The 27683-nt window shown below is 39.8% G+C and overlaps 3 protein-coding genes across 3 annotated transcripts; 2 read left to right on the top strand and 1 right to left on the bottom strand.

Annotated features, from left to right (window-relative positions):
• Positions 1–494: 494 nt before the first annotated feature.
• Positions 495–3785, top strand: LOC104902142 (caffeic acid 3-O-methyltransferase). The gene is made up of 4 exons (XM_010689869.4): positions 495–1000; positions 1918–2231; positions 2532–2596; positions 3280–3785. Exons 1-4 carry the CDS (start codon positions 561–563, stop codon positions 3574–3576), a joined length of 1116 nt encoding a protein of 371 aa, XP_010688171.2. The 5' UTR covers positions 495–560; the 3' UTR covers positions 3577–3785.
• A 2677-nt stretch (positions 3786–6462) lies between these two features.
• Positions 6463–22093, top strand: LOC104902234 (caffeic acid 3-O-methyltransferase). Its single transcript, XM_010689977.4, has 4 exons — positions 6463–7005; positions 20166–20473; positions 21473–21537; positions 21653–22093. The coding sequence occupies exons 1-4, from the start codon at positions 6548–6550 to the stop codon at positions 21947–21949; spliced, it is 1128 nt and encodes a 375-aa protein (XP_010688279.2). The 5' UTR covers positions 6463–6547; the 3' UTR covers positions 21950–22093.
• Positions 22094–22386: 293 nt separating this feature from the next.
• LOC104902321 (protein CURVATURE THYLAKOID 1B, chloroplastic) lies at positions 22387–25029 on the bottom strand. Its single transcript, XM_010690093.4, has 6 exons — positions 24650–25029; positions 23884–24047; positions 23677–23763; positions 23171–23233; positions 23019–23056; positions 22387–22677 (listed from the first exon to the last, which is right to left on the bottom strand). The coding sequence occupies exons 1-6, from the start codon at positions 24819–24821 to the stop codon at positions 22620–22622; spliced, it is 582 nt and encodes a 193-aa protein (XP_010688395.2). The 5' UTR covers positions 24822–25029; the 3' UTR covers positions 22387–22619.
• Between the last annotated feature and the right edge of the window lie 2654 nt (positions 25030–27683).

Below are 27683 nucleotides of genomic sequence, written 5' to 3'. Positions count from 1 at the left end.
CTAGTCTCTCCAAATGAAACTGAATTGAAATTAACTAAATTTGTCTAAATTGAACTGAACTATTAATTCAGTCTAAAAGAACGGAATCTAAAATCCTAACGTGGCCAAGATTTGACAAGCCTTGAACACTACTCTCTCCATTTCCTAAAGATCTTCCCTCTTTCCGTTTAAGAGTGTTTTCAAAAGATCTTCCCTCTTTTGCTTTATTCCTTATTTGGCAAAACAAATTTTCCTACTTACCCTCTCATATCACTATCATATGATCCATCATTACCTTATTAATTCAATTTTACTCCCTTTCTCTCTCCTATTTTAACCCCTTTTTATTTGTTTATTTATCTTAACCCCTTTCTCTCTCCTACTTTACTCACACCGATCCCCACACAACTTGATTTTCCTTGGTATCTGTAGGAACAGTAAGTGGGAAGATTTTTAGGAAACGGAGGGAGTATTACACTATAGCATGTTCTCTCCTTATATAAAAACCCCTTCTTTCCCTCTTACATGATCAAATTACGTACCAATAACATATCCCAAAAATAACCAACCAAGAAGCCAATATGACACCTCCAGCTTTAGAAACCAAACTCGATTATGGTAAAGACTCATCAAAATATGAGCAAGAAGAAGAAGCACTTTTTGCAAATGGAATTCAAATTGCAAATTCTTGTGCCCTTCCTATGGTCCTAAATGCAACCATTGAGATGGGTGCGCTACAAATAATCTATGATCAAGCGGGCGAAAAGGGGCTCTTGCCTGCTGAGATAGCAGCCCGAATCGAGGCCCGAAACCCGGAAGCTCCAGCCATGTTGGACAGGATGCTTAGGCTCCTGGCCACATTCTCTATCGTCGGTTGCACCACTATCTCTACCGCTAACGGCGGTGTTGAGAGGCGTTACAAGTCGGCGCCATTGACTAAGGTTTATGTTCCTGATGAAGATGGGGTGTCATTGGCGCCTAACTTGAAGTTGTTTACTGATAAGGTCTTTCTTGCAAGCTGGTTAGTTTTTCGATTTTACTCTTCTTTTTGCCTTCCTTTTACTCCCTCGCTCTTTCTCAATTACTCGCTACACTTTCTATATATGGATGTTCTACCTTACTTAGCTTGCTACACTCTCGTCTATTTTCTTAATATAGTAACTTTAAAGGTGTTGTTTTACCAAACTATCCTTACTTACACAAATAAAATCCACCTATTAACAACTAATAATAATTAACTTTAAAGTGGTCTTTTCCCCCTTTTTCACCACATATGTACCTTATTTAATAAAACTACAAGTGGTCCCCTCTTTCATAGTCACAAACTCTTAATCCAACTAATTCAACACTAAGAAAATTTGCATCGAAAACCGTAAGAAAAGAAGTGTAGCAAGATTTTTGAAATAGAGGAAGTATGAGAGATCTCGCAACAAAATTTGATGATACGATATATCGAGAATTATGAATAAATTTTTAATATATATATGTAACATATCTAGGTAGTAGTACTCTAAGTAGAGCTTCTAAAAAAAAATCAAAACAAAAAGTCTCATTATTTATATCTCCTAGGTCGATACATAACTAAATTTACCTGAATATATAACCAATTGGGGTTGGCATAAGTGGTTAAGGGTCTCTCTCTTCTTAACCAAGATCTCGAATTCGAGTCTTGGGTATGGAAAAAATCACAACTGAGAGGGATGTTGGCCTTTGAGGTATCCATACAAACTCACGCAGGAGATTAATCTTCGCCGAAATATATCATTGACCACTGATCGACTTAACTCATTTGAACTCGTCTAAATTTACTAGTCTGATTAGCCCTTAACTTATATCAATAATAAAAGAAAATATATGTGAAGAACAAAGCCCGGATCTATATTTTCAATCATAAAAATTTGTATTATATTAACTAGAAAAGTCAAATTTGTAATTTAGGAGCAAGCTGAAAGAAGCAGTGTTGGAAGGAGGAATACCATTTAGTCTGGTACATGGGATGCATGCATTTGAGTACCCAGCTGTTGATTCAAGGTTTAATGAAGTCTTTAACAAGGCAATGGCTCAATCAGTTATGTTTGTGAAGAAGATCTTCAATAAATACAAAGGTTTGGAAAATAGCGATGTAAAATATCTCGTTGATGTAGGTGGAGGTCTTGGTCACTCTATTCGTTTCATAACATCTCAGTATCCATCCATTAAAGGCATCAACTTTGATCTGCCTCATGTCATCGCAAATGCCCCTCCATCGCCAGGTATCTATCTAGTACTATGACTACTATCTATATAGAAGTATCGAGTTGTATAATTCGACTTTTCACGTTTGTCAATGTATCACTTCGCCAACATAATTTAACTAGTAAGTAGTGTAGATTATTAAATGTTATTTTCAATAATATTTGTTCTTATATATTACGGGGAATTATAAGGGCAAAACCGGTAATATGAAAAGCGTAGAAAGTACATATAATAAAAAAAATTGAAGGATGCTCTCATGTTTCTTATACTCCCTATCTTGAAGATCTAAAAATTTGTGCTATTTGTACTTTTTGTAGGTGTGGAACATATTGGTGGAGATATGTTTGAAAGTGTCCCCAAAGGAGATGCCGTCTTTCTTAAGGTAAGGTCATAAAAGATTATTTTTACACAGCAAGACCAATATCATGGCATTTATGTAATTTTTATGACAAAAGTAATACTTCCTCCGTTCTGTTTTAAATGAAATATTGGATGAAATGACACTATTCATTGATCAATTTTGACTCCAATTTATCGCTATTATATAAAGAAAAATATAGTCAAGTGGGATCTTGTTAGATTCGTCTCGATGCATACTATCAAATTATAACTTTTTTATATTTTTTTACTGTACACAACTATAGATATTAATGACTAAAGAAGCGTGTTGGGTTGCGTGAAAAAGCAAACGTTTCATTTAAAACGGAACGGAGGAAGTATTAAAAAAATTATAAATTTTTTGTTTCTCATTTTTTTTTTTGGGGATTGTTAATTGAAATCTTATATCAATATCCTAACAATATCTTATCATATCAGTTAGCTATTAAATCATATCTGAGCTACATCTAATCATATCAAGTAAATGGTATGGGAGAAGTTTCCCCATACCAGATATGAGAGTATACTTTCTCTATTTTTACACTTATTATCTCTATGACGCATCAGATAATGTAACATTAGAGCTGACAATCTTTAATTTGACACAATAATATGCTAAAATGCCCTAATAAAACATTAAAAAAGCTAATGTTACTGTGTGATTTTTGTTTTTTCAAAAAAAAATAGTGGATTCTCCATGATTGGAGCGATGAACGTTGCTTGATATTGTTGAAGAATTGCTACACGGCGTTGCCAGAGAACGGAAAGGTGATCGTCGTGGAGGCGATCGTTAACGACGAGCCCGAAACGACGACTTTTGCACGGGCCATTACCCAGGTGGATCTATTGATGATGACACAAAATCCAGGAGGAAAAGAGAGGAGTAAGAGGGAGTTTGAGGCTTTAGCCAAAGGAGCTGGATTTGGTGGCATTAACACTCATTGTTGTGTGCAGGGCATGTGGGTTATGGAATTCTACAAGTGATGTTGCCATGTTGGGTATCTAATCTTTAGCAACTATCACATTGTGATTTCCATATTGTTACAATGATCTTAATCATCTAAAATAAAGTTAATGGAAGTGTAATGAAAAATCATTTATCTAAGATCATTCACGTGTTTTTGTGCTTCCTTAGAATGAAATTGACAAAAAAATGGCTTCTATATGATGGGTACCATTTGGAAATTTTCACACATTTTTTCCCTACTTTTTTTTTTCTCCTCACATGTGTTTTATACAATTTTCAGTGTACATCAATATCTTTGACCATTCTTTTATTGTTTTACCGTACTTCTTACCGTTTCATAATATAGTGTTTATTTTTTTTTTACACGATTTCTATAATGAAACTTTGATATTCGATATCTTCAATTTATTAATAAAAGATATAAAAAGTTGATATTATGAAATTACATATTAAGGCGAATTTAACAAGTTCACACATGAATATGTTTTCTTGTTTATATTAATGAGAATATTTGATTAGAGAATTTAAATTTCGACCCATGAAACAAATATAATATTATAGAACGGATAGAGTATTTCCTAAAATTAATAAGCTCAAACCTTGATAGGCCTTGGATTTCTAACCTTGCCGAGTATGGATTTTAGAATTAGGATTTTTTTTTTATCTTCCCCTATTAATTCTAAGAACACGGCGTACTGCCAAACCAATAAACTATGAGAATTGAGGTATAGGGATCATTTTCCTTACCATAACAACCTACACGGAAATATCCATAATGTAGTTCCTCATTTTTAGTAATTTAGTTAAACTTTTGGAATACTGGTCTTAGATGGATACATTTTTTAATGTTGTGCCACTCAGCAGGTCAGAGTTGCATTATATGCATTTGACCAGTGACTATTCTACGTAGCGCCCAATAAGATTGACTTTTATAAGTTAGATCACCAGTGATAGACGATACTAGAGGTGGGCATGGCCGGGCGAGCACGCGGGTCGACCAGGCCTGGCACGAGCCCGCTGGAGGCCCGGTCTTACCCGTTGTTCGTTACGTGGGCCGCGGGTTTGTCATGGTCAAAAAAATTTATGTTAGGCCCGCACTGGCACGAGCCCACGTGGGCTGGCCCGCGAGCCGAACACTCCTTTCCTTTGTTTTTTTTTGCCTAAAACTGTCAAAGATACAAAAAAGTAACATAAAACACGGGTCAGACCCGCAGGAGGCACGACCCGCCACTCGCGTGACCGGGCCGGGCTAGGCCGGGCCGCCATTTCCCTAAACCCGCGGGCCGAGCCTGTGAACAGGCCCATCCCGGCCCATGCACAGGTCTAACCAGTGATAATGAGGTTGTTTGACAATCGGTTGTTGGCTGTTGGCTTTTAGCTGGTTTAGTTGACTTGTTTGACTGCCTGGAAGCATTGGCGGTATGTATTGGCTTTTTAAGTTGGTTGTTTAAGTCAGCTGTTTGAAAAAGTATTTAGCAAAATTAATTGTGGTTGTTGGTTGTTTATTAAAGAGTTTGTGGGCCAAAAGCCAAACCAAAAAGTTGTTGTAAGCAGCTTTTTCATTTGGCTTAAAAGCCAACTTTTTAAGCCAGCCAAAAAGCCAATGAATAATCAAACACTTTTTTTGGTTGTTTAACCAAATTGAAAAGACAAAAGCCAATGACAAAGCCATTTACCAAACATGGCCAAAACCTACTATGGAATACATAACATTTCCTTCTTCATGCTCTCTTATCTCTCTACTCTCTTTAATTCTCCTTCTTCGTTGTGTTAATATTCAGCGCTATAATAAGAGATAACAACAAAATGGAATATATGGAGAATTTCGATTATCTAATTCTTAATTCTTGATTCTTAATTCTTAATTCTTAATTGGGTATTATAGAGGATTCAGACTCCTTTCTAACCTATACCACAAATCATAGGTTAATTAAGAACATTGAAAATTCTATATAAGATATGATTATTTATTATACAAAAAGTTTCATTTCAAAATTATCCAACCAAAAAAAAAAAAATTACATGATTATCTCTATCTTAAAATATCCACCATTATTTATCATCCCCAAATAAAATCTTGTTGTATTATTTTTTTAAAAAAAAAATCTTGGAATTCTTAACCTACACATTATGACATAGGTTTAGATAAATCCTTCTCAATTTTCCGCAATTTTATTAGGAAAATTATTTCTAAATTTGTGCCATAAGAAAGAAAAATCCAAGATTTGACATCATCTTATAAAGATCTCAACAATAATGTTGTTGATTATCGTCTGTTTGAACTAACGATAATTGATAAACAGTTGATTTTTTCCAATAGTTGAATGCGGTAAAATCATTGAAAAATACACGAATACTGACTTTTAATAGTTGGGAATTGCGGCTTGTCTTTTAATCTTTTACACTATTCACAAATTTCACTTTGACCATCATTTGTGATTTAGGGCCTGTTCAATTCAATTCAATTCAGTTCAGTTCAGATCAGTTCAGTTTAGTTCAGTTCAGTTCAGCTCTTGACAATACTTTTACTCTCACATGTCACTATTCGTTTCAGTTTAATTCAGTTCAATTCAGTTCAATTCATCTCAGTTCAATTCAGTTCAATTCATTTCAGTTCAATTCAGTTTAGCTGTTTTATGCCGAAGAGAACAGACCCTTATAGGCGGATGAAAATATAGTCATGTGAGATTTTGTTAGATTTATCATAACCTGTATTTTATTAATATGTACTTTTTATAATTTTTACAAATACAAAAACTAAAGATATATATCCTTAAAGTTTTACATTGACATGCATAGATTAAAATGAAACGGAGGGAGCATTAATTAGATTTGAACATGTCTAGCTTTGAACGCTGACATATACTGAGAATAAGAACTATAACTCTATAAGAACCTCACACTCCCTTCTACTTCTTACACCACATATCCCACGAAACAACTAACCTATATAACAAAAGTAACATAACTACAGAAATAAAAATTCAAATGGCCAACGAATCCAACGTCCAAAACAAAAACACAAGTGTTATTAGCAACGGATCACTAGCTCAAGCTCACAATGACGAGGAAGAGGCCGAGAGCTATGCTTATGCGGGTCAAATTCTAAACTCTTGTGTGCTACCCATGGTCTTGAATGCCACCATTGAGTTGGGTGTGCTCAAGATCATCTGTGGCGAGGCCGGCTCGGCCGGTCTCTCGCCTACCGAGTTGGCAGCCGCGATCAAGGCCACTAACTCGGAAGCTCCGGTCATGCTTGACAGGATGCTGCGTGTCCTAGCTACATACTCTGTAGTGAGCTGCGACGTTGTGTACGACGCAGATGGTGGAGTCGAGAGGCGCTATGGTCCAGCGCCTGTGACCAAGTGGTTCGTGCCTGATCAAGATGGGGTGTCATTGACCCCCATGTTGAATTTGGCTATTGATAAAGTCTACCTCTCCAGTTGGTAAGTTCGTTCAATTCCTTCATTTTGTGGCCTTGGTCTTTTCGACTTATGTTTGCTTATTTGAATTTATCTGAACTTAACTAAATTTTTCTAAACTTGTACATATTAGACTTTATTTGACTTATCTTAACTTATCTGACATTATCTGTAACTTATCTAAAATTATATTTTCTTATCTAAGATTATCTCTTCGACATAAAACAACTGAACTTAACTGAATTGAACTGAATTGAATTGAACTGAACTAAATTGAAATGAACTGAATTGAACTAAACTGAAATGAATAGTGATATGTGATAGTAAAAGTATTGTCCAGAGCTGAACTGAACTGAAAATAAGCTGGGGGAGAACATGCCCTGAAAATAAGTTGAACGAAACATATTGGCCTGGTTCTATATGTCCACCAGATTTATCGTAAATGATAAATTTATAGGGTACCTCTCCGATGAATTTTAAGTCATGTTCTCCCCAACTTATTTTCAGTTCAATTCAGTTCAGTTTAGTTCAGTTCAATTCAGTTCATTTAGTTCATTTCAGTTCAATTCAATCCAGTTCAATTCAATTCAGTTCAGCTGTTTTATGCCGAAGAGAATATGTCCATAATTCCTCTCGTAATTTATATTTTTGGAGGTTGTGCTAATAAAAGAACCCTGTATGCATGCTAGGAGAGAAAGAGAGAATACAATCATATATTGATAAAAATGTTAAAGTTGTAAGTAATAGAAAACTTACTAAAATAGAAATGTGGTGTATAATCCCTTCATTCCTATTTAGAAGCGAGATAAACTTTGACCATAAGTTTTCCTATTTAGGAGAGAGATAAACTTTAACCATAAGTTTTGATCTACATATATGTAACAAAGCAAACTAAACACGAACAAAAATGAGGAATAGTGGGAATATTAAAAAAACAGAGGATGTATTATTTATCCGATATAGATGCACTGGCAACTTGACAAGCTAATTATTTCGTTATATTCCCGTGCAGTCTTCAATGCACATCTTGCCTACTTTTAATTTCTTATATTGAGCAAATTGTTTATCCAATATATCTTGCCTAATTTTAGTTTGCACAGTCATGCATATTTTTTGCCATTAATATTCCTAAATAGGTATTATTAAATACTACCTCTGTTTTTATTTAGTTGCAATATTTTGATTTTCACGCTTGCCAATGTACAATTTCAAATCGTTTTATCTCTAATTGTATGTAAGTAAAAATTATAAAAATTTGATATTATGAAAGCTTACATCGAAACGAATCAAATAAGACCCCACATGACTATATTTTGCTTAACATATAAATCAATAAATGTGGTCAAATAAGAGAACATGAATAGTGCAATTTGTCAAACGTTGCAACTAAAAAAGAACGGAGGTAGTATTATGAAAAGTTGATATCATTGAACAAGACATCTAGACGAATCTGACAAAATCATACTTGACTATATTTTCTCATATATTACAATCACTTTATTTGGTCAAAATTATCTAACCTTGACTAGAATATTACAAGTGAGCAAGACAAGAAAAAGTATAGAAGTACTATAATTTAACCTTTTTAGTTCTCATATGAGATTTCACTTGTGTCCGTTATTATTAGTGCAACACTTTGATTAATTGACCATCCATCAATATCTAATTATATATTAGTAAAATTATAAAATGCATATTTTGATAATATATAATAAGATAAATTCAAAAGCATCAGAATTACTAATATTTATATTTATATTAGTCAACAAAATTCTAGGCAAAGGTCTTACAAAAAAGGTATACAAGTCCAATGATGTCATAGGAAAAAAAGAGAGGAAGTAAGATCATAGGTGTAGTTGTCTAAGTGAAGAAAATTTGTGATTGTGTGAAATTTATAGACTTCTTCTTTTCTTTTATAATTACAATATTTTGCCTTTCACGTGTATCAAGAAATAAGTTTAAACATTAAAATCTCTAAAATTCAATTAGTAAAAATATTTAAACATAGTTTATATTTTGAAAACAAATTAATTAAATATGAAAACTAATCCAACAATATACTACACGATAACATTAATTTACGGTCAAGGCTAGTATATCATTAGTATAAACATCAAAGCTTTTCAATTTTATTTTAAGAACGGGAAGAGTATTAAGTTTTATATATATATATATATATATTGTATGGGGGCTGACTAAGTTCCATACCGGTTCAGTTGATACCGGTCTAATAGCTATTGGGCTTACGAGCCTGGGCTAAGGTCCATTTTACATCTGCAATGCCTACGGGCCTAAAAGATATACTTTCAGTAAAAGATAAGAATATATCCTAAGGGAATATTCTTAGGAATCTCTCCCGTGATTCCCGGGCCAACCAAGAGATGGGCTTAATCAAGTCCCTATATATACTCCGTTGATATGAGTCATAAGGTACGTACACGAATCCCAATACAATATACTTAAGAGCTACCGGCTTTAAACCTGATACTGACTTAGGCATCGGAGGGCGTTCCTCGGATCAACCCCCGAGGCTAGTTCACTTATTCTATTTTGCAGGAATCCAACCCGGCTTGAATACAAGGACATACCGGTTCAGAACCCTGTGATTTGTCCCATACCGGAACAATTGGCGCTAGAAGGAGGGGCGAACAATACCTTGTAGTCTAAGCCATCCCCTGCATCCAAACAACCCTCATGGATCCTAAGCAACCATTAGGGATGCCGGAGACGGACGAAAACAATGTCCCCGTGGACAAAGCACCCCCGGGGTACACGACTCCCTTACCGGCCGCTAAGACGAGTCGGCCCCCTGCTGGTACGACCAAACAAACCCCTGAGACCCCCCAGGAAGACATCTTCCATACCCTGCAGCATATGTTCACCCCAGAACAGCTGAGAAGCGCGGCAGAGGTATTCCAGGCAATGGCTAACGGAACTCCACCGACCGGTCCCCGGCCAAAGCGACCCTTGAGCAGAGCCCACAGTCCGGTGAGAAAACTTCGTACACCATGGACGGGTCGCCAAGGTGAGCGAGACCGACATGACCAGGATCAGGTGGCATATTCGAAGACCCCCACAGAGCAGGTGGGGAATGAGGAGGAAGAAGAGGAAGAGGCGCAGGATACCGAAGTTCAGCAGCGATCCTCCCAGCCGAGAAGCCGGAGTGAGTATCGGCGTAGAGCGCAAGTGTCATTACGGAATTCCCCCTTTTCCACGGCAATCCTGCAAGAGCCCATGGAAAAACTGAAAATGCCGACATGCAAGTATGACGGTAAGACGGACCCAGAGGACCACCTATCGGCTTATGAGGGCCATATGATGTTATACACTGATACAGATTCAGTATGGTGTAAGGTGTTCCCATCCACCTTAACCGGATTAGGTCAGACCTGGTTCAAAAGCATCCCACCGGCAACTGTGTTTGACTTCCGACAGCTGACATCCATGTTCGTGACACATTTTGTTAGCAATAAGCGTCGTGAACGAACAACCGGTGAGTTAATGTCTATTAAACAGGGAGAGACAGAAAGCTTGAGAGACTATGTCGGGCGTTTCAATGCCGAAGCCGTCACTATTCTACGCTACAGCAGGAGGTAGCCGTATTGGCCTTAATGACGGGGTTGAAAGAAGGTACCCCCTTTCGCAGTTATCTCGGCAGAAAAAAGATGACATCCCTCACAGAAGTCCTGGGAAGGCTAATGACTTCATCCGGGGGGAAGAATTTGACAAAGCAGCTAATGCAAGAGGCCAGTGGCCATAGAAAAAGATAAGGAAAAAGACAAAGATAAGGACCGCCGGGATGACAAATACCGGAGGGACAAAAAATCCGAGTCAACTGGCAGAAAAGAGGAAAGCAACTCCGTGAAAAAGGGGTTCGAAGGGAGGCCAGACAAATACACCAATTATACTCCACTAACGATATCTCGAGCCCGAATTTTTGAACTTCATAGCCAGGACAATAAGTGGCAGCGACCGAAAAAAATGTACTATAAAGGCAGGGATAAGTCCAAGTGGTGTGAGTTTCATGATGATTACGGCCACAAAACAGATGATTGTAAGGACCTTAAGGACGGGATTGAAGACCTCGTTAGGCGAGGGTACTTTACCCAGTACCTGTCAAGGAACGACCGTAAAATCCTCCAAGAGAGGACGACAACGGCGTAGAAGGCCGGTAAAGGACAGGATCACTGAGATCCATACCATCAGCGGAGGACCAACTAGAGGCGGTAGTATCCACGGGGCGAAAGCCAGCCTCAAGGAGGTCCGTCACCAGGTGAACTATAACAATGCCAGAACGTGGCCAACACCCCCATCTATGCCGTCTGTAGCATTTACCTCAGAGGACGCCAAAGGAATCGTCTACCCCCATGACGACCCTTTGGTAGTATCTCTGCAAATTTCCAATGCGATGGTTCACCGGGTTCTAGTGGACGGAGGAAGCTCCGCCAATATCCTCTACAAAGAGACATTTGAAAAGATGGGATTTGACGAAACATGTCTGAAACCAGTCTCTTACCCAGTTATCGGCTTCACAGGAGCATCTGTCATCCCAGAAGGGACGGTAAAGTTAGCGGTCAAGATAGGAGAAGGGTCCCGGTCAAAATCTCATGGTGGAATTTCTGGTTGTAGACGTCCCGGCGGCATATAATGCCATCATTGGGAGGCCGCTAATTCATGACGCGCAGGCTGTGGTCTCAACATATCATCTTACCATGATCTACACCTCTAACGACGGTAACCCGGAGAAAATCAGAGGCAACCAAGAGTCGGCAAGGGCATGCTACCTTACCGCACTAAAACACTCTGATCATAAAAGGCCAGCCGACACGCCGCCGTCGGAAAGAAAACGGAGAAGATTAGAAAATAAGGCTAGGAAGGACCTGTCCATGGAAAATTTCGAGGGAAGGCCGGCAGATCAACCAAGGCCTAGCCCTGCGGGTGAAACAGAAGAAATAAGTTTGGAGGAAGACAGACCTGACAGAACAGTGAAAATCGGATCTGACTTGGGTGAAGAAGTGAAAGTCAACTTAATTTCCCTGTTGAGGGGGCATGCCGACATTTTCGCTTTCTCGGCAGACGAAATGCCGGGCATTGACCCGGATTTCATGGTGCATCGCCTGAATGTGAACGAGGAGGTAAGGCCGGTAAAGCAAAAGAAGCGAAACTTCTCAGCAGAAAAGAACGCGGCTATTAAGGTGGAAGTAGATAAGTTGCTGGCAGAGACTTTATCGAACCTGCGACTACCCAAGTGGTTGGCAAATGTGTAATGGTGAAAAAATCCAAGGGACATGGCGCATGTGTGTAGACTTCACGGACCTCAACAAAGCTTGCCCAAAGGACTGCTACCCCCTGCCGAGAATTGACCAGCTAGTAGACTCAACTAGCGGCCATGCCTTGTTGAGTTTCATGGATGCTTTTTCAGGGTATCACCAGATAAGTTTGCTCGAGTCCGACAGAAAAAAGCGGCCTTCATTACAGATGCGGGGTTTACGCTACAAAGCAATGCCGTTCGGGCTCAAAAATGCCGGTGCTACCTATCAAAAGCTGGTAGACAAGATCTTCGAACACCAAAAAGGCAGAAATGTAGAAGTGTATGTGGATGACAGTATAGTAAAGAGCTTAACTGAAGAGGATCACATAGTTGACCTAAAGAAACATTCGAAACACTCCGGCAACACCAAATGAAGTTAAACCCAAAAAATGCGTGTTTGGAGTACGATCCGGCAAGTTCCTCGGCTTCATGGTAAGCGAAAGGGGGATAGATGCCATCACGGATAAAATTAAAGCCATCAGTGACCTCCCGGAGCCAAAAAGCATCCGGATATTCAAAAGCTGACAGGGAGGATGGCGGCCCTAACAAGGTTCGTTTCCAAATCAGCAGAGAAGGCCTTGCCGTTTTTCAAGATTCTCCGGGGAAATAAGAAGTTTGAATGGGGAGAAGAGCAGAAGCAAGCCTTCGAAAAGTAAAGGAGCACTTCCAACGCTGCCCACCATAACCCGGCCAGATTGGGGGAAAAGCTACAGCATATGTGTCGGTAACCGAGAAGACGGTCGCGGCGGTATTACTGGTGAACCGGAAGGACAGCAAAGCCCCATATACTTCGTCAGTCATGTACTTGCCGGGGCAGAACAGAGGTATGAACTGCTGGAAAAAATGGCCTATGCCGTCTTAATTGCAGCTCGAAAGCTGAGGCCATACTTTGACTCCCACACTGTCCAAGTCCTCACAAATCAGCCTTTGGAAAAAGCCCTCCACAAACTAGACACCACAGGGAGATTATTGAAGTGGGCAATTGAGCTGTCGGAGTTCGACATAGAATACCGGCCGCGTACCGCGATCAAAGCCCAAGCTTTGGCAGACTTCATAGTAGAGACAACTTACTCTGAACCCGCAGAATCCGCCGGCAGGTGGAAAGTTGAGGTGGATGGATCAGCAGCCCAGAGTGGAGCCGGAGCCGGAGTGGTCATGACATCTCCGGAAGGGGAAATCTTTGAACATGCCATCCGCTTCGGGTTTAAGGCCTCCAACAATGAAGCTGAATACGAAGCAGCCCTGGCCGGACTAAGTCTGAGCATTGCGGCTGGAGCAAGAAACGTATCATGATAACGGACTCACAGTTAATCTCAAGCCAAATTGAGGGAACATATGAGGCCCGGGAACCGGTAATGCAGAAATACCTACAACTGGTAAAGAACATGGTAAAGGGACTGCAAAGCTTCGAGGTGCAATTGGTCCCAAGAGCGGAGAACATGGCGGCGGACGCCTTATCAAAACTGGCAAGCTCCAGTCTAAGCGACAAGAAAAGGAAGTGTCAGGGTGGAGACTTGGTAGAAAGAAGTATCGAAGTTATCCCGGCATCCGTTAACACAATTGCTACCGAACCGGAATGGTATGAGGGTATAATGGCATATAAGCTAAAAGGAGAGCTCCCGGAAGATAAGATGGCGGCACAAAAGATGAGAAGGGATTCTGTCTGGTATTGCATCTTTCAAGGACAGTTGTACAAGAAGGGTTCTCCCTACCTTTTACTAAGGTGCGTCACGGCCTACGAAGCGACGAAAATAATTGAGGAAATTCATGAAGGGATATGCGGGAACCATATCGGTGGAAAAACGTTAGCACTAAAAGCGCTACGAGCAGGATTTTACTGGCCTACAATGCTGACGGACGCCCAAACCTACGTAAAAAAGTGCGACAAGTGTCAAAGGTTCGCGCCAGTGATCAACCAGCCAGCAAATGATCTCCAGCCGATTTTAAATCCAATCCCTTTCGCACAGTGGGGGATGGACATTATAGGGCCCTTTACGCCGGCATCAGGGGGAAGAAAATTTCTGATAGTGGGTATTGACTACTTCACGAAATGGATAGAGGCAGAGCCAACGGCAAAAATAACGGCTAATCAGGTAAAGAAGTTCATCTGGCAGAACATCATCACTAGGTTTGGCATCCCAATGGGAATAGTAATGGATCATGGCGTCCAATTCGATTGCGGCCCGATACGCGACTTCTTGCGTCCTTACAGCATCAAGTTTGCTTACTCTTCAGTCTGCCACCACAAAGCAACGGTCAAGCGGAAGCCGCTAACAAGCAAATCCTCAATGCTCTGAAGAAAAGGTTGGATGAACTGAAGGGGGCATGGGCCGACATGGTACCGGCAGTACTGTGGTCCAAAAGGACCACCGAAAAGGAGGCCACCGGAGAGACACCGTTCAGACTAGCTTTCGGGGCAGAGGCGGTACTCCCGGTGGAAGTAGGGCTACCCAACTGGCGGATTCTGAACTATGAACCCGTTTTGAACGAGCAGATACATAAGGAGGACTTAGACCTCTTACAAGAGATCAGATTGGCTGCAGAGCTGAAGTCGGCAGCATACAAAGACCGGATAAGTAAAGCCTACAATAAAAGAGTAAGAAGCCGTCCGATCTCCAAAGGAGACCTCGTCCTCCGAAGGACGGCAGCAACAGGAAAAGCCCACGTGGACGGAAAGCTTACGGCCAATTGGGAAGGACCTTACTTGGTCAAAGAAGAGATAGTACCAGGGTCATATCGGCTCGAAGACATGGCAGGCAAGCTGTTGAAAAATAGTTGGAACGCCAGTGTCCTTAAGAAATACTATGTTTAGTTAGAAAATGGGCAATGTTGCCAGTAGGAGTGAATAATCAGGCTCTAGAAGCCGAACAGATTTATCAGCTAGTATGTAGGCAATAATTCCGGCACAACCGGGAAGAGCCGTTTTATTTTAATAAAATGAGCATCTTCAACACACCAGTCAATGCTGCCCCATCCTATTAAACATTATTGATTAATCAGTCAATGACCTTCGTGGATCTGCTGAATTAATCAATAGTGTGAAACCGGTCAATGACCTTCGTGGATCTGCCGGTATAAAATAAATTAAACAGTATTGATTAATCAGTCAATGACCTTCGTGGATCTGCTGAATTAATCAATAGTGTGAAACCGGTCAATGACCTTCGTGGATCTGCCGGTATAAAATAAATTAAACAGTATTGATTAATCAGTCAATGACCTTCGTGGATCTGCTGAATTAATCAATAGTGTGAAACCGGTCAATGACCTTCGTGGATCGGCCGGTATAAAATAAATTAAACAGTATTGATTAATCAGTCAATGACCTTCGTGGATCTGCTGAATTAATCAATAGTGTGAAACCGGTCAATGACCTTCGTGGATCTGCCGGTATAAAATAAATTGAACAGTATTGATTAATCAGTCAATGACCTTCGTGGATCTGCTGAATTAATCAATAGTGTGAAACCGGTCAATGACCTTCGTGGATCTGCCGGTATAAAATAAATTAAACAGTATTGATTAATCAGTCAATGACCTTAGTGGATCTGCTGAATTAATCAATAGTGTGAAACCGGTTAATGACCTTCGTGAATCTGCCGGTATAAAACAAGTTAAGCACTGTTGGGTAATCAGTCAATGACCCTAAGCATTAAAACCGCCAATAAGATGGAAATCGGTCAATAACCACAATAAACATAGTGTAGAATAAAAGACGACATGAAAGTCCATCAAAAAGCTATACTTCATTAATCAATGAAAAATTACAGCCCTAAAGCTAAGCAGTCAACCACATGCGGTATGACCGCCAAAACAAAAGCAAAAGGCCGATCACAGGCGAACGGATTTACAGAACGGTAGAGATAGTTTGGCTGCCCAAGGAAAAATACGGTATGGTCGCATAAAGACACCACCACAAAGTTACCCAATACAAGAAGGGCAGGGCGGAAGGCTGAGAGTCTACTTGGTCTGCTCTTCCCCTCAGAGCCGTCAACGACAACCACCGTCTCCTCCACAGTAGGATCGGCATCAGGGTTGGGAGTGTCAGCGACATCGTTGGCGGCCTCCTGCTCCTCCTCAAACTCAATCCTGGGGTCGGCATTGGCAATATCAGCTTCAGTCACACCGGGATCCAGGTCCTCACCCTCAACTGGTAGGCCATGGACGAGGTTGGTATGCGCCTCCTCGATCTTGGACCAGTCAAGCTCCGGGAAGGTGTGACGAACGCATCTCATCGCCGCAGACCAGCCACCGTTATACCGGTTGAGTAAACGGCTCACGAAGTCCATACCCTTCTGGTACTCCTTAACGGTGGCGCGCTCCAGCTCTCTGGCCTCAGCAATTTGCTCCCGGAGAAGCCTAATCTCCTCATCCTTGTTAAACAGAACAAGGGAGTGATCTTCCACCGCCTTAGTAAGGGCGGCATCGGCCTTGCTCTCCGCGGCCAGCGCGTCATTCTTCTCGGTAATTGCCGCAAGCAGCTCTTGCTCCTTAACGGCCATCCTACCTTTCAGCTCCTTACTCACCTTAACTTCGTTGAAGTAAGAAGTCTGAAAGTACCGATAGAAGTCGCAGAGCTCCTTACCGGACTGGGCAGACTGCAAAAGGCGCAAAGAAACAAAGGAGTCAAGACAACAAATAGATCGATAGGAAACTTGCAAGAGAAAGGATAAAGTTTGTTAGTCTTACCAGGGCCAAGTTATGCGCATGCGAGGCGGCAAGCGTATAAACCTCGTCCACCGGAATATCGTATTTAAGCTGTGTAGCTTTCAAAATACGATACCCCAGGTTCCCGCCCTCAAGAGGACGGTCCAAGAGCAGCGATTCGTCGTCCAAAACGGTCATCTTTGGATCGAACTTCTCGCCGTTCTTCACCGGAGAACGAGCCCAGCGCCTCTTCAAGAGATCCGGCATCTCCATCCGATCTCGCTCCAGATAGCCTTGCTTTCTGGGCTTGGCGAAGGGCTCAAGACCGGGAACCATGTCCGGTAGAGTAAGCTGTTTATATATCTTGGGCCTCAAAGAGGAGGTGCCCACCTCGGCACACGACCGGAAAGAAGAGGAGGAGCGTTAGGAGCAGGAGCCTCCTTATCCTTGCCGGTCTTTGAGGCCACCCTTTTGGCCGCCGGCTCGGCCACAGAGGTCTGTTCCGGTTTCCTTTTCCGGGCTAAGACCTCCGCCTGACGACGCTGCAGGGGGATAGTATCCCTGACGTCGTCCTCGGCACCGGACTTCCGGCCGGATCCTCGACCGCCGCGGCCTCCACGACCGCCACCAGCCGGCATTTGTATGGGGACGTACTTGCTTGCAGGTTTAGGAGGCATATTGCTTAATGGCCGGTAGGATCTGTCGACGTGAAGGGCTTCACGGATCAGGAAATCCTTGCCTACAAAGAAGACGAGATAACGGTCAGAAAACAGAAATTAAAGCAGAAATATAGCAATAAAAGCAAAAACAAAACACACCGTATGGGTCAGCCCGGCAGAAACCTAAGGCCGACAAAGCCGGGTTAGTAAAAATATAGTTGGTATGGGGAAGCCAATACTTGGGGACCGGTACCCTCTTCTTGCCTCTCAAAGCCGGGATAGAGTCCGACGCAAAGTAGTCAAAGGCCACACGTTCCCGGCGGGTTAAACCCCTATCCCTGATATGTTCCATGCGAGAACGGGGCTTAGTCCATTGACGTCTTAAAGGAAAGTCGTCAGGAACACGCACCCAGAAGAATCGGCCTCTCCAGAGCTTGAGGGAGCTAGGTTTGGGGTAAACCGTTAGCTTACCTGCTTTCGTGTATATCGACATCCATCCGCCACGACCCTCAAGCTCGTCGTCACGGGACTTCCTCTTCTTCCCGGCCCCTTTACCCTTGGCGGAGCCATCTTCCTTAATCCAGTGGAGCTTTCGGAAGAGGTTCAAGGTTTCCGGAAAACCCTTATAACGGACAACCCAGGCGTAGGCCATTAAATTCCGCCATCCTAAAGGGGTCAACTGAGCCAAACATATGTTCCAGGCTTTGAAGACCTTGACGAAGAAGGGATCCAAGGGAAATCGCAGTCCAAAATCAAGCATGTGGGCATAAATAGCCACGTGACCGGAAGGGCAATCTGTTACACGGCTCCCTTCAGCCGGAAGTACTAATGTGTAATCATCCGGAAAAGCGAAGTATTGGGGACCCTTAATCAGAAATTTGCTTTGCCGACAGGTCTTCGCCCAGCCGATATCTAATTGGACACTACCAGCACAGCCCTCATCACTGGGAGGCATGTACAGTTCTGCTAGGGCATCCTCATCAGAATCCTCAGGGATTATCTCGGGAGGGTCCTCTTGGTCAGAATCCGACTCGGCTTCTAAGGTAGTAGATTCCTCATCCGTCCCGGCTACATATTTCTCCACGCTCTCCACAGCATCGGAGTGGACAGGAGAGGCCGGGATCTCCCTAGGAACCGGTCTATGGGATGTCTCACCCACCTCAAAGGTAGAGCGCCTGACAGGAGACGAGCCGGCAGGAATAATTCGGGGGAATGTTCAGCTAGACCTCTCATGGTTCCATACTGGCCTAAAGCCCCGGCTTGTCCCAGTACCATCTTTAAGGGGGAGGCATGAATGGCCGGCTCCACATCTTGTCTGCCGGAAGTACTACAACCATTTTGGCTATCTACCCTATGTTCAGAAGTAGGAGTAGCCCGGGGAGATGTGGTAACCTCTACGGACCTAATGGAGGTGTTATCAGACTCGGCATCACTCTCACTCAGAATAGAGGGAGACTTAGATATGTCTTGGGAATCAGAATTTTCAGAGTTGGATGACATTATAAATAAGACGGTATGAAAGATCGGAAAAAGTTTCGATAAAATACCTGGAAATAAAGACGCGAAGAGAAAATATGCCGGAATCAACTGGTAGCGTGAGGCCGGAATGAGAGATCAAACAAATGCCGTCAAGGAAGCGAAAGGATTTTTGAGAGAGAAAGTCCGATATGAGCGCGATCACAAGAGAGAGATTGCAAGAAGTGAGAAGCGGAAGTCTCGCAAGAGGTATTTATAGAAAAAGTCGCGGTCGAGATTAAGTGACGCTTCGTCTTCCCGACATGATCATGCCACGTGTTTTAGTAGTACCCAGCTGTGAAGCAATCACTCTTCGAAGAGCTCTCAATGCAGGTGCGCAGCTCGAGGTGACCGTTGGAATTCCCTGACAACGATTCGCATTCTCTTGCTAAAAGTAACTCAGCATTTCCCATAACGGTTTGCAACCTATTAAACCGGATGTGTCTATGATAGACATACCGGCTTGGGGGCTAGTTGTATGGGGGCTGACTAAGTTCCATACCGGTTCAGTTGATACCGGTCTAATAGCTATTGGGCTTACGAGCCTGGGCTAAGGTCCATTTTACATCTGCAATGCCTACGGGCCTAAAAGATATACTTTCAGTAAAAGATAAGAATATATCCTAAGGGAATATTCTTAGGAATCTCTCCCGTGATTCCCGGGCCCAACCAAGAGATGGGCTTAATCAAGTCCCTATATACTCCGTTGATATGAGTCATAAGGTACGTACACGAATCCCAATACAATATACTCAAGAGCTACCGGCTTTAAACCTGATACTGACTTAGGCATCGGAGGGGCGTTCCTCGGATCAACCCCCGAGGCTAGTTCACTTATTCTATTTTGCAGGAATCCAACCCGGCTTGAATACAAGGACATACCGGTTCAGAACCCTGTGATTTGTCCCATACCGGAACATATATATATATATATATATATATATATATATATTAATGAAATAGAAGATGAAAAGAAAAGAAAAAACACGTAAAATTCACAATCCTTACTAGTAATATATATCTGATGTTTTCCTTAACTTTACTATTTTTAGGAGCAAGTTAAAAGAGGCAGTATTAGATGGAGGGATCCCATTTAACAAGGCACATGGAATGCATGCATTTGAATACCCTAGTGTGGATCCAAGGTTTAATGAGATTTTCAACAAAGCAATGTATCAAACAACACACACTATCAAGAAAATCCTCCAAATATACAAAGGTTTTGAGAACATCCAACAACTTGTTGATGTAGGAGGAGGTCTTGGACATAGTATTCATGCCATTACATCTCAATATCCCTCCATTAAGGGAATCAACTTTGATTTGCCTCATGTTATTCAACACGCCCCTTTGTTGCCTGGTATGCATATATGTGGTTTTAGTGTTCTAGCTCATATACTTTTTGAAGCATCTATTTTTTTCATAAAGAAGACCTAACTCAGGCCCGAACCTTAACAAGTCCAAAGCAGGACATGGAACATCTCACTTTCAGAGGGCCAATAAGGGGGGGCAAAGATTTGAAGCTGGTAGTTAAAATGTCTGCAAGTTTCTTAAATTCAGCAAGGGCATCTTAAAAATTTTAAAGCCCCTATGCTAATTATAAAGTTGGGCCCTATAAAAATATTGCACATAAATTGTAAAATTATAAATAATGTATTCCACATGCAAATATATCATTGTTAAAATATTTTTGACAAAATGGAGCGCAGCAATAATATGACTAAAATAAGAACATTTAATTTAATATGTTTGGACCTTCTAAGAAGTGGGGCCCTGTGCTGTTGATCGCTTTACACATCCTATTAAACTTCCTGAAATTCAACTCTTCTTAGAATGTATCAAAAGATTTTGAAGAGAAAATCTTAGTTTGATGCATGTTTGTTTTTTGGTTTACTTTAGACCTGATCAACTCCATTCGGCCCGGTCCTGTTTTTGGGCGGTTTGGGCAGATTTTTTTGGCCCGTGGGCGGACACGCCCGACCCGTTTTTTGCTTTGGGTCGGGCTTTGGGCCAAGCCAAAAATGACTTGTTAAGTATTTTTTTGGCTTGGCCGAAGTAGCGGGCTTTGGGCACAAAAAATTGACCCGAATTTTGGCCCGGTCTGACCAATGGGCAAGACGCGGCCCGGCCCGAACCTGGCCTGGCTCATGATCACCTCTAATTTTCTTGCATATTTTGATGGTTTCGTTGAATTTTTTATATAGGGGTCTATTTTTCAATAATATTAGAACAAGGCCTCCATATTGTGGTGGTCATAGCTGACTAACCTGTCTTGAGAAAAACACTATCGAGTATCTACTGACTACTATCTAGTATCTACTATAATGTGAATCAACCACATGACACTGCAATTTTTCAGGTGTAGAGAACGTTGGTGGAGATATGTTTGAGAGTGTTCCAAAGGGAGATGCTATCTTCATGAAGGTCATTTTTCATCTTTGTACATATTTTTCATTAGTTATACTTAGGTTAATTGTCATCATTGAATGAAAAAATGTATGTGCTTTAAGTATGTTATATACTTGTACGTATTATACAGTGGATCCTTCATGACTGGAGTGATGACCGTTGCCTAGTACTGTTGAAGAACTGCTATAAGGCCTTGCCGGACAACGGGAAGATTATCATCGTCGAGACGAACATCACTGACAAGCCAGAGACGACGAGCATTGCAAGAGCGATCAGCCAGATAGATGTAAGCATGATGACACAAAACCCAGGAGGAAAAGAGAGGACTAGGAGAGAGTTTGAGGCCTTAGCTAAGAGAGCTGGTTTTGTTGGTGTTAAGTTTGATTGTTATGTTGACAAATTTTGGGTTATGGAATTTTGCAAATAATTTGAGGGATCCAATTGTAAAGTTTTCCTCTTGATCTTTATGCTGGGATTTTGTTTAAACTGTTGTTACAATGTAATGATTTAATCCAAGTGTACTTATATCTTGTTATAACTTATATCTATGGAAATAAGAGGTGTCGATCAGATGGGTATAATTTGGACAATTTCGTATATTTGTCTCAGTTTAGACCAATATGTTAGAGATACGAAATATAATCAGTATCGGAAAATATATACATATTTTTTCCGATACTGATTATATCTCGTATCTCTAACACAATACGACAACTAACATTTACTTTTGTCGAACATGATCCTATAAATTGTTTTCACGTAGAATCTAGAAAAGTTTGAAATTGCCAAGAGAAATTGTACCTTATAAATTTCGTAGTCATGACACATTACTCTCAAAAAAAAAAGCATGGATCATTATTGGTATTATGTGATGCTGCAAAGCAAAGGATTTTTCATAAGAATATATAGGTACAAGAGTGTCTTTTGAAGAGGGAAAGAGAGTAAATTACAAGAATAATTTACTTAATGTTAGGGGAAATATATGAGAACAAAAGAGAAGTAGGATTTTCCATTTCAAATGCAGAAAATAACTGCAGAATCTCTGTTCAACTCTTTTGGGCATCCCCAAATTTCATACTACCTTCTTTCATTTCTTTTTAACTGCTCCCAATTATATCCTTGTATGTGTCCTTGATTTTCTTTATCAAAGCTTCCCTGTAAAAATAACATATATGTCAAATTTTAGCAAAAGATTATAATGCTTGTTTGGTTGTATGTAAGAATTCTACTATTCTAGTAGTGCTTGTCGTGACGTTTCATTTCTTATAAAGTGGTAAAAATCGTTCGCTGATCATGGAAAGCTCTACTTACCTAGGAGACCTAGATAAGTAACTTTGAGAGGGAACTAGGACTTCCTTCATTTTCGCCAATCAAATTAAACAACTTTACCTGATAACTTGCTTTCTAAAAAGTTCTACTTCTCATAAATTTTTATGTCAACCAAACAACCCCTAAGATTTTTACGTGAAATAAAGAAGATCAAATCAAAGGTTTACCTCTCTGGCTTGAAGACTAAATTCCGGTATGCAAACCACTGCATATTAATAGATAAATTTAGAAAACTCTTAATTAAGGCTTAATATGATCATAGTTCAGTAATATGGTGAATCAAAACAGCAAATGAATTGGTTAATAGATGTGACCATACCCCTGTGTAACCAATGCCTACGAGCTCAAGAACACCAGGGATCAAAGGAAGCCTGTCAATTGCCTACAGAAATTTCAAAAAAAAATCATTCATAAATTTATTAGCATCAATACTATTATGTTGTTTCATAGTATTCCATCATACCATATTATGTCAATTTATAATATAATTATGTCAATTAAATTATTGACGGATCCAAAAAACGAAATCAATTACCGGTTCCCTTTTTTCTTGTTTGGTTCAACCTGTCATCAATGATCAATCCGTTACCATTACTTGATCCTAATTCCTAATATATTCCCCCAATTCGTTACCTTCCCCTCCCCCTCAAGTAACAAAATTCATCACTTGGCAGAATTGGTTACCATTCATTTCCATTTTTAGGCTTAAACCAGACACTTGATAAAGCTAACCAGTTTTGTTACCATTCCCCTCCTCTATTTGTTTCCATTCCATATCTTGAATCAAACGACCCGTAAAGATTAAACTAAGCAAAAACTACTCACACTGATCATGCCAGTAGAACCCCAAAGAGCAACAGCCCCTGCTGCAGCAAGTGTGCTCACTGCATACTTGTCTTCAACTTTGTCCCACTGTATTCACATCCATAAAACATTATAAAAATATTACAACTTGAAAAACTACAAATTTGCAATTATGTTGTGAAATGAAATACTATAACTACAACTAACAAAAAGAAGAAAAATTCTCACAGCTTCTTGGATAGTTTTCACAATCTCTGATGTGTCAAGACTATCAACTGCTGAAGAAGTTTCATCAGTAGATTCTGGTGTTGTCGCTGGTGCTACTGCTGGTGCTGCTGCTACTTGGGCTTCCCCTGTGGCCATGGCAACAACGTTCCTGGCAATCTTCCGACCTACGGTTGCGTATAAAATAACAAATAAGTAAGGGTTCATTCGGTATCACTGTCTGTGTCTGTAACTCAAAATTAGTCATATGATATTCTTTTTACTCTTGTAGGTGGTAATAAGTGGTAATGAAAATTGCTTCCCCTTGGAGACAAAAACACAAGTTTAGAGGTGAAATCGCTTGCCTATGGAGAAAGAAATGCCTCCCCATGGAGATTTTAAGGGTGCTTCCCTAATAAAATTACACTTAAAATTTATTCACATTACCGCAATTTATTAACGACTATCAATCGGGCCGTTAATGTATAAATTTTCACTAGGAAGAAAATAGTTTCTAGCGAAATTTTTGAGACATAATTAATTGGAATGACTTAAATTTGGCAATATAATCATCACAAATATAATAATTAAACTTTATAGTCTAGTGATGTAGAAATTTAGCAGTTTCATCAACTTGTTTTTTTTTTTTACATCGAGAAAATTTGCAGTAATTGAAAACTGAAGTACAATCTAATGATAATACAACCAAACAGAAACAACCATATACTAGTATACTACTATATAATGTTAAGGATCAATAAGAAGCATCAATAAAATTTGACATACGTACAGTAAGTAGTAGTCCTAGAGACACGGCCTTGGGATTGGACAGGCGGTGGAGGTAGGGTGGGAAGAGTGACACATTGCGGCGAGGCGGAAGCAGGCTGTCGGAGAGCCGCCTTGGCATCGACAAGGGTGGAGGAAGAGGAGAGGGAGAGTGCATTAGTGGCGGTGGTGGCCATTATTAGCTAAATTACTCCTACACTTTTGTCACAGAATGTACAAAAAGTTTGTTAGGCCACACAAACAACTGCTAAGTAGAATAAAAAAGAACATAAATGATTATTAATAGTCTTGATTTAATTTCAACAATTTTTTTAAGTGATTGGTGAAAATAGAAAGGGAATTCTTGATTTTTTGTTGGGAGTGAAAGGTGGAGATGCAATTGATTTCCTAAGGAAAGAACATCACAGAGCCACTCAAATGAGTTGAAGTGATATGGGTAGTGCTGATGTGGCTTTTAGGATAGGAGTTTTATGGTGTTTAATTGGGTGTGAGTTTAAGATGTTTGACAGATGGAGCCTTGGAATTGGTTGAAAAAGACCTTTGAACTTGTGGAAATAGTATTCTCTGGCCCATGCTAATTTATATTTGGTGAATTATGGATTTTTTTTCTTTTTCTGTTTATTGAACAATGGTAAATCATGGATAACATTAAACATGGTATAAATAGAATATACTTCTTCTGTACTTTCTCGTTGAGTTTAATATTTTGACTTTTGCATTATTCACATATTTCACTTGACTGTATTTTTATTGATATAAAAAAAATGATCATATAAGATGATGTTGAACTAAGTAGTACTTGGGGTATGTTCTCCCCCAACTTTCAGTTCGGTTCGGTTCAGCTCTGGACAATACTTTTTATTCTCACATATCACTATTCATTTCAGTTCAGCTGTTTTATGTCAAAGAGAACAGACCCTTGTGGAATCAAACCCCAAAGGAAAGTTAAAGAAACTTGTACCTTATTAATGGTTAGTACTTCACAAGTTCAGCCTTTTTTTTTTTTTTTGCAATATCTTAATCTACTTTGTGATACGAGCGTACAACAGGCAATTGGGCCAATTTAGTAGCTTTGAGTTTCTATGGGCTTGCTTTATTGATACGCAAATGCTTCTGTGTACATAGGCCCGTATTATGATCCAATCTTTCTTGCCCAATGAAATTCCATTGCCTAGCCTCCACTTTTCTTTTTCTTTTGGTGCTCTAGGCCTTTTTTTGGGGTGCTCTAGGCCTACCTTTCTTTTGGTGCTATAGCCTAGCCTACTTTGTGTTGTCTACCTCGCTGTTCTTTCAAAATTTGGTAGAATGATGTTAGACAAGTAAGGCCCCGTTCTTTTGAAATAAAAGAAATTGAATTAAATTGAGATAAACTGAAATGTAGAGAATGACTGGACTGAATTGAACTAAATTGAAAATAAGTCTAAAAGACTTGTCAAAATGGACCATCGAATTGGGTCGGTTTCGATTCGGATAAACTTGAGTCTGATCAATCTTAGTTATGGTCGACAACCCCTTCCAAAATGTTTTATTTCGAGTCAACCACGCTCTTATTATTTAAAATTTTGTGTTTATTCATTATATCAATGAAAATTCTTTTGAAAAATTGCATGATTCAACACCGAAAAGGAAAAAGGATCTCTATCTCTAAGCATCGAAGTTAAGATGATTTAATCTTGTTACAAGTTGAAACTCTAACCAGCTATACCAAGCTATTCATGAATAAAATTCAATTTTTAATCTCGTACTTTGACCAAAAAACTTTCACATTTTTAATCAAAATGTTGAAAGTAATTCAAAACGGAGGAAGTAATATATAGATTTATCCTTCCTCGCCACCAAAACATCCCCAATAGAGATGTCCTCTATAAATATGAACATGTGTATAGGGGTTGGGACATAATTATTGTAAGGGATTAGGACCTCACAATACTGAAGGTGAAAAAAGATGAAAATGATGGACTGCACAAAAGAACTGTAATTCTGTAAATGAAGATTTAAAGAGAGGATAAAAAATGGTAAAAATAATGAAAAAGTTAGTATTAGTAGAAATTGCAGAAATAGAATCGTAAAAGGTAATGGTCCTTGAGTTTTGGGTAAATAGACATTGACATTGAAAAAGAAAGGTATTAAACGAATTTCGAGGTGAATAATTTTGTACTGTAAGAGTGAAAGATGCTAGTGATAGATTTGTTGTATAGATGGAAATTATTGGGCCTTTTGTTTGGATCCCAAAGTCCAACAATGACCCCCCCAAGGTCAGGCCATGTGCCAAAAAGCCTTTTTAGCTTCTGTTAGTACCAAAAAGATACTGTATTTGTTATCATTGTGAGTATTCTTTTTATCTTTTATATTTCTATGATAAGTCAATTATTGAGCAATTTGCTAAAATATTTTTACATGGATTTTTTTTGCTATTTTAAGATTTTTAATGCTCCCTCCGTCCCAAAATATAGTTCCCATTTCTATTTTGAGAGTCAAATTTTAAAAACTTTGACCAAATATTCTACTGATGTATAAAAAAAAACATTTTCATGAGGGATCTTCTTAGATCGTCTCAATGTATAAATTCGTAATATCAACTTTTTATATTTTTTACTAATAAGAAATAAAAGATATCGTAGGTCAAAGTACGTATTGGAGACTGTAAAATGAAATGAGAACTATATTTTGGAACGGAGGGAGTATTAATATATTATGATTATTAAACATGTATATGTAAGTTGAAGTAAATCTCAGGTTTTCACTAAAAAAAATATGTAAGTTGAAGTACGTATTGTATGTATTTGAATGAATTCAATATGGTGTGTAATTATTGTAAGATACTTAATATGTAATAAATAGTATTTTGGCTAGGGCGATCACACAGGAAAGTTACAGATTTACAATTATCAAATATAATATTATATATAAATTTCATAATTGATTTTATTAGCTTTCGTAATATTGTGTCTAGTGTGAAATTGAAAAATGGAAAATATGCTATAATGAGTTGTTTTTTTACAAAAAAAAAACTTCGAAGAAGTTGGGGATTAAAATAA

The sequence above is a fragment of the Beta vulgaris genome, chromosome 1, assembly GCF_026745355.1.
Source record: "Beta vulgaris subsp. vulgaris cultivar EL10 chromosome 1, EL10.2, whole genome shotgun sequence".
NCBI classification, from domain to species: Eukaryota; Viridiplantae; Streptophyta; class Magnoliopsida; order Caryophyllales; family Amaranthaceae; genus Beta; species Beta vulgaris.
The sequence above is the reverse complement of the archived record's forward strand: the minus strand, read 5'-3'. Positions and strand labels throughout refer to the sequence as shown.

What these genes read in the sequence shown, in the direction of transcription:
- LOC104902142 (XM_010689869.4), top strand. Translation starts at nt 561, where the DNA reads ATGACACCTCCAGCTTTAGAAACCAAACTCGATTATGGTAAAGACTCA. An exon ending in AAGGTCTTTCTTGCAAGCTG is followed by an intron (nt 1,001 to 1,917) that starts GTTAGTTTTTCG and finishes TTTGTAATTTAG; the next exon opens with GAGCAAGCTGAAAGAAGCAG. An exon ending in GAGATGCCGTCTTTCTTAAG is followed by an intron (nt 2,597 to 3,279) that starts GTAAGGTCATAA and finishes AAAAAAAAATAG; the next exon opens with TGGATTCTCCATGATTGGAG.
- LOC104902234 (XM_010689977.4), top strand. Translation starts at nt 6,548, where the DNA reads ATGGCCAACGAATCCAACGTCCAAAACAAAAACACAAGTGTTATTAGC. An exon ending in AAAGTCTACCTCTCCAGTTG is followed by an intron (nt 7,006 to 20,165) that starts GTAAGTTCGTTC and finishes TACTATTTTTAG; the next exon opens with GAGCAAGTTAAAAGAGGCAG. An exon ending in GAGATGCTATCTTCATGAAG is followed by an intron (nt 21,538 to 21,652) that starts GTCATTTTTCAT and finishes CGTATTATACAG; the next exon opens with TGGATCCTTCATGACTGGAG.
- LOC104902321 (XM_010690093.4), bottom strand. Translation starts at nt 24,821, where the DNA reads ATGGCCACCACCGCCACTAATGCACTCTCCCTCTCCTCTTCCTCCACC. An exon ending in CTCTAGGACTACTACTTACT is followed by an intron (nt 24,048 to 24,649) that starts GTACGTATGTCA and finishes ACGCAACCGTAG; the next exon opens with GTCGGAAGATTGCCAGGAAC. An exon ending in TGAAAACTATCCAAGAAGCT is followed by an intron (nt 23,764 to 23,883) that starts GTGAGAATTTTT and finishes ATGTGAATACAG; the next exon opens with TGGGACAAAGTTGAAGACAA.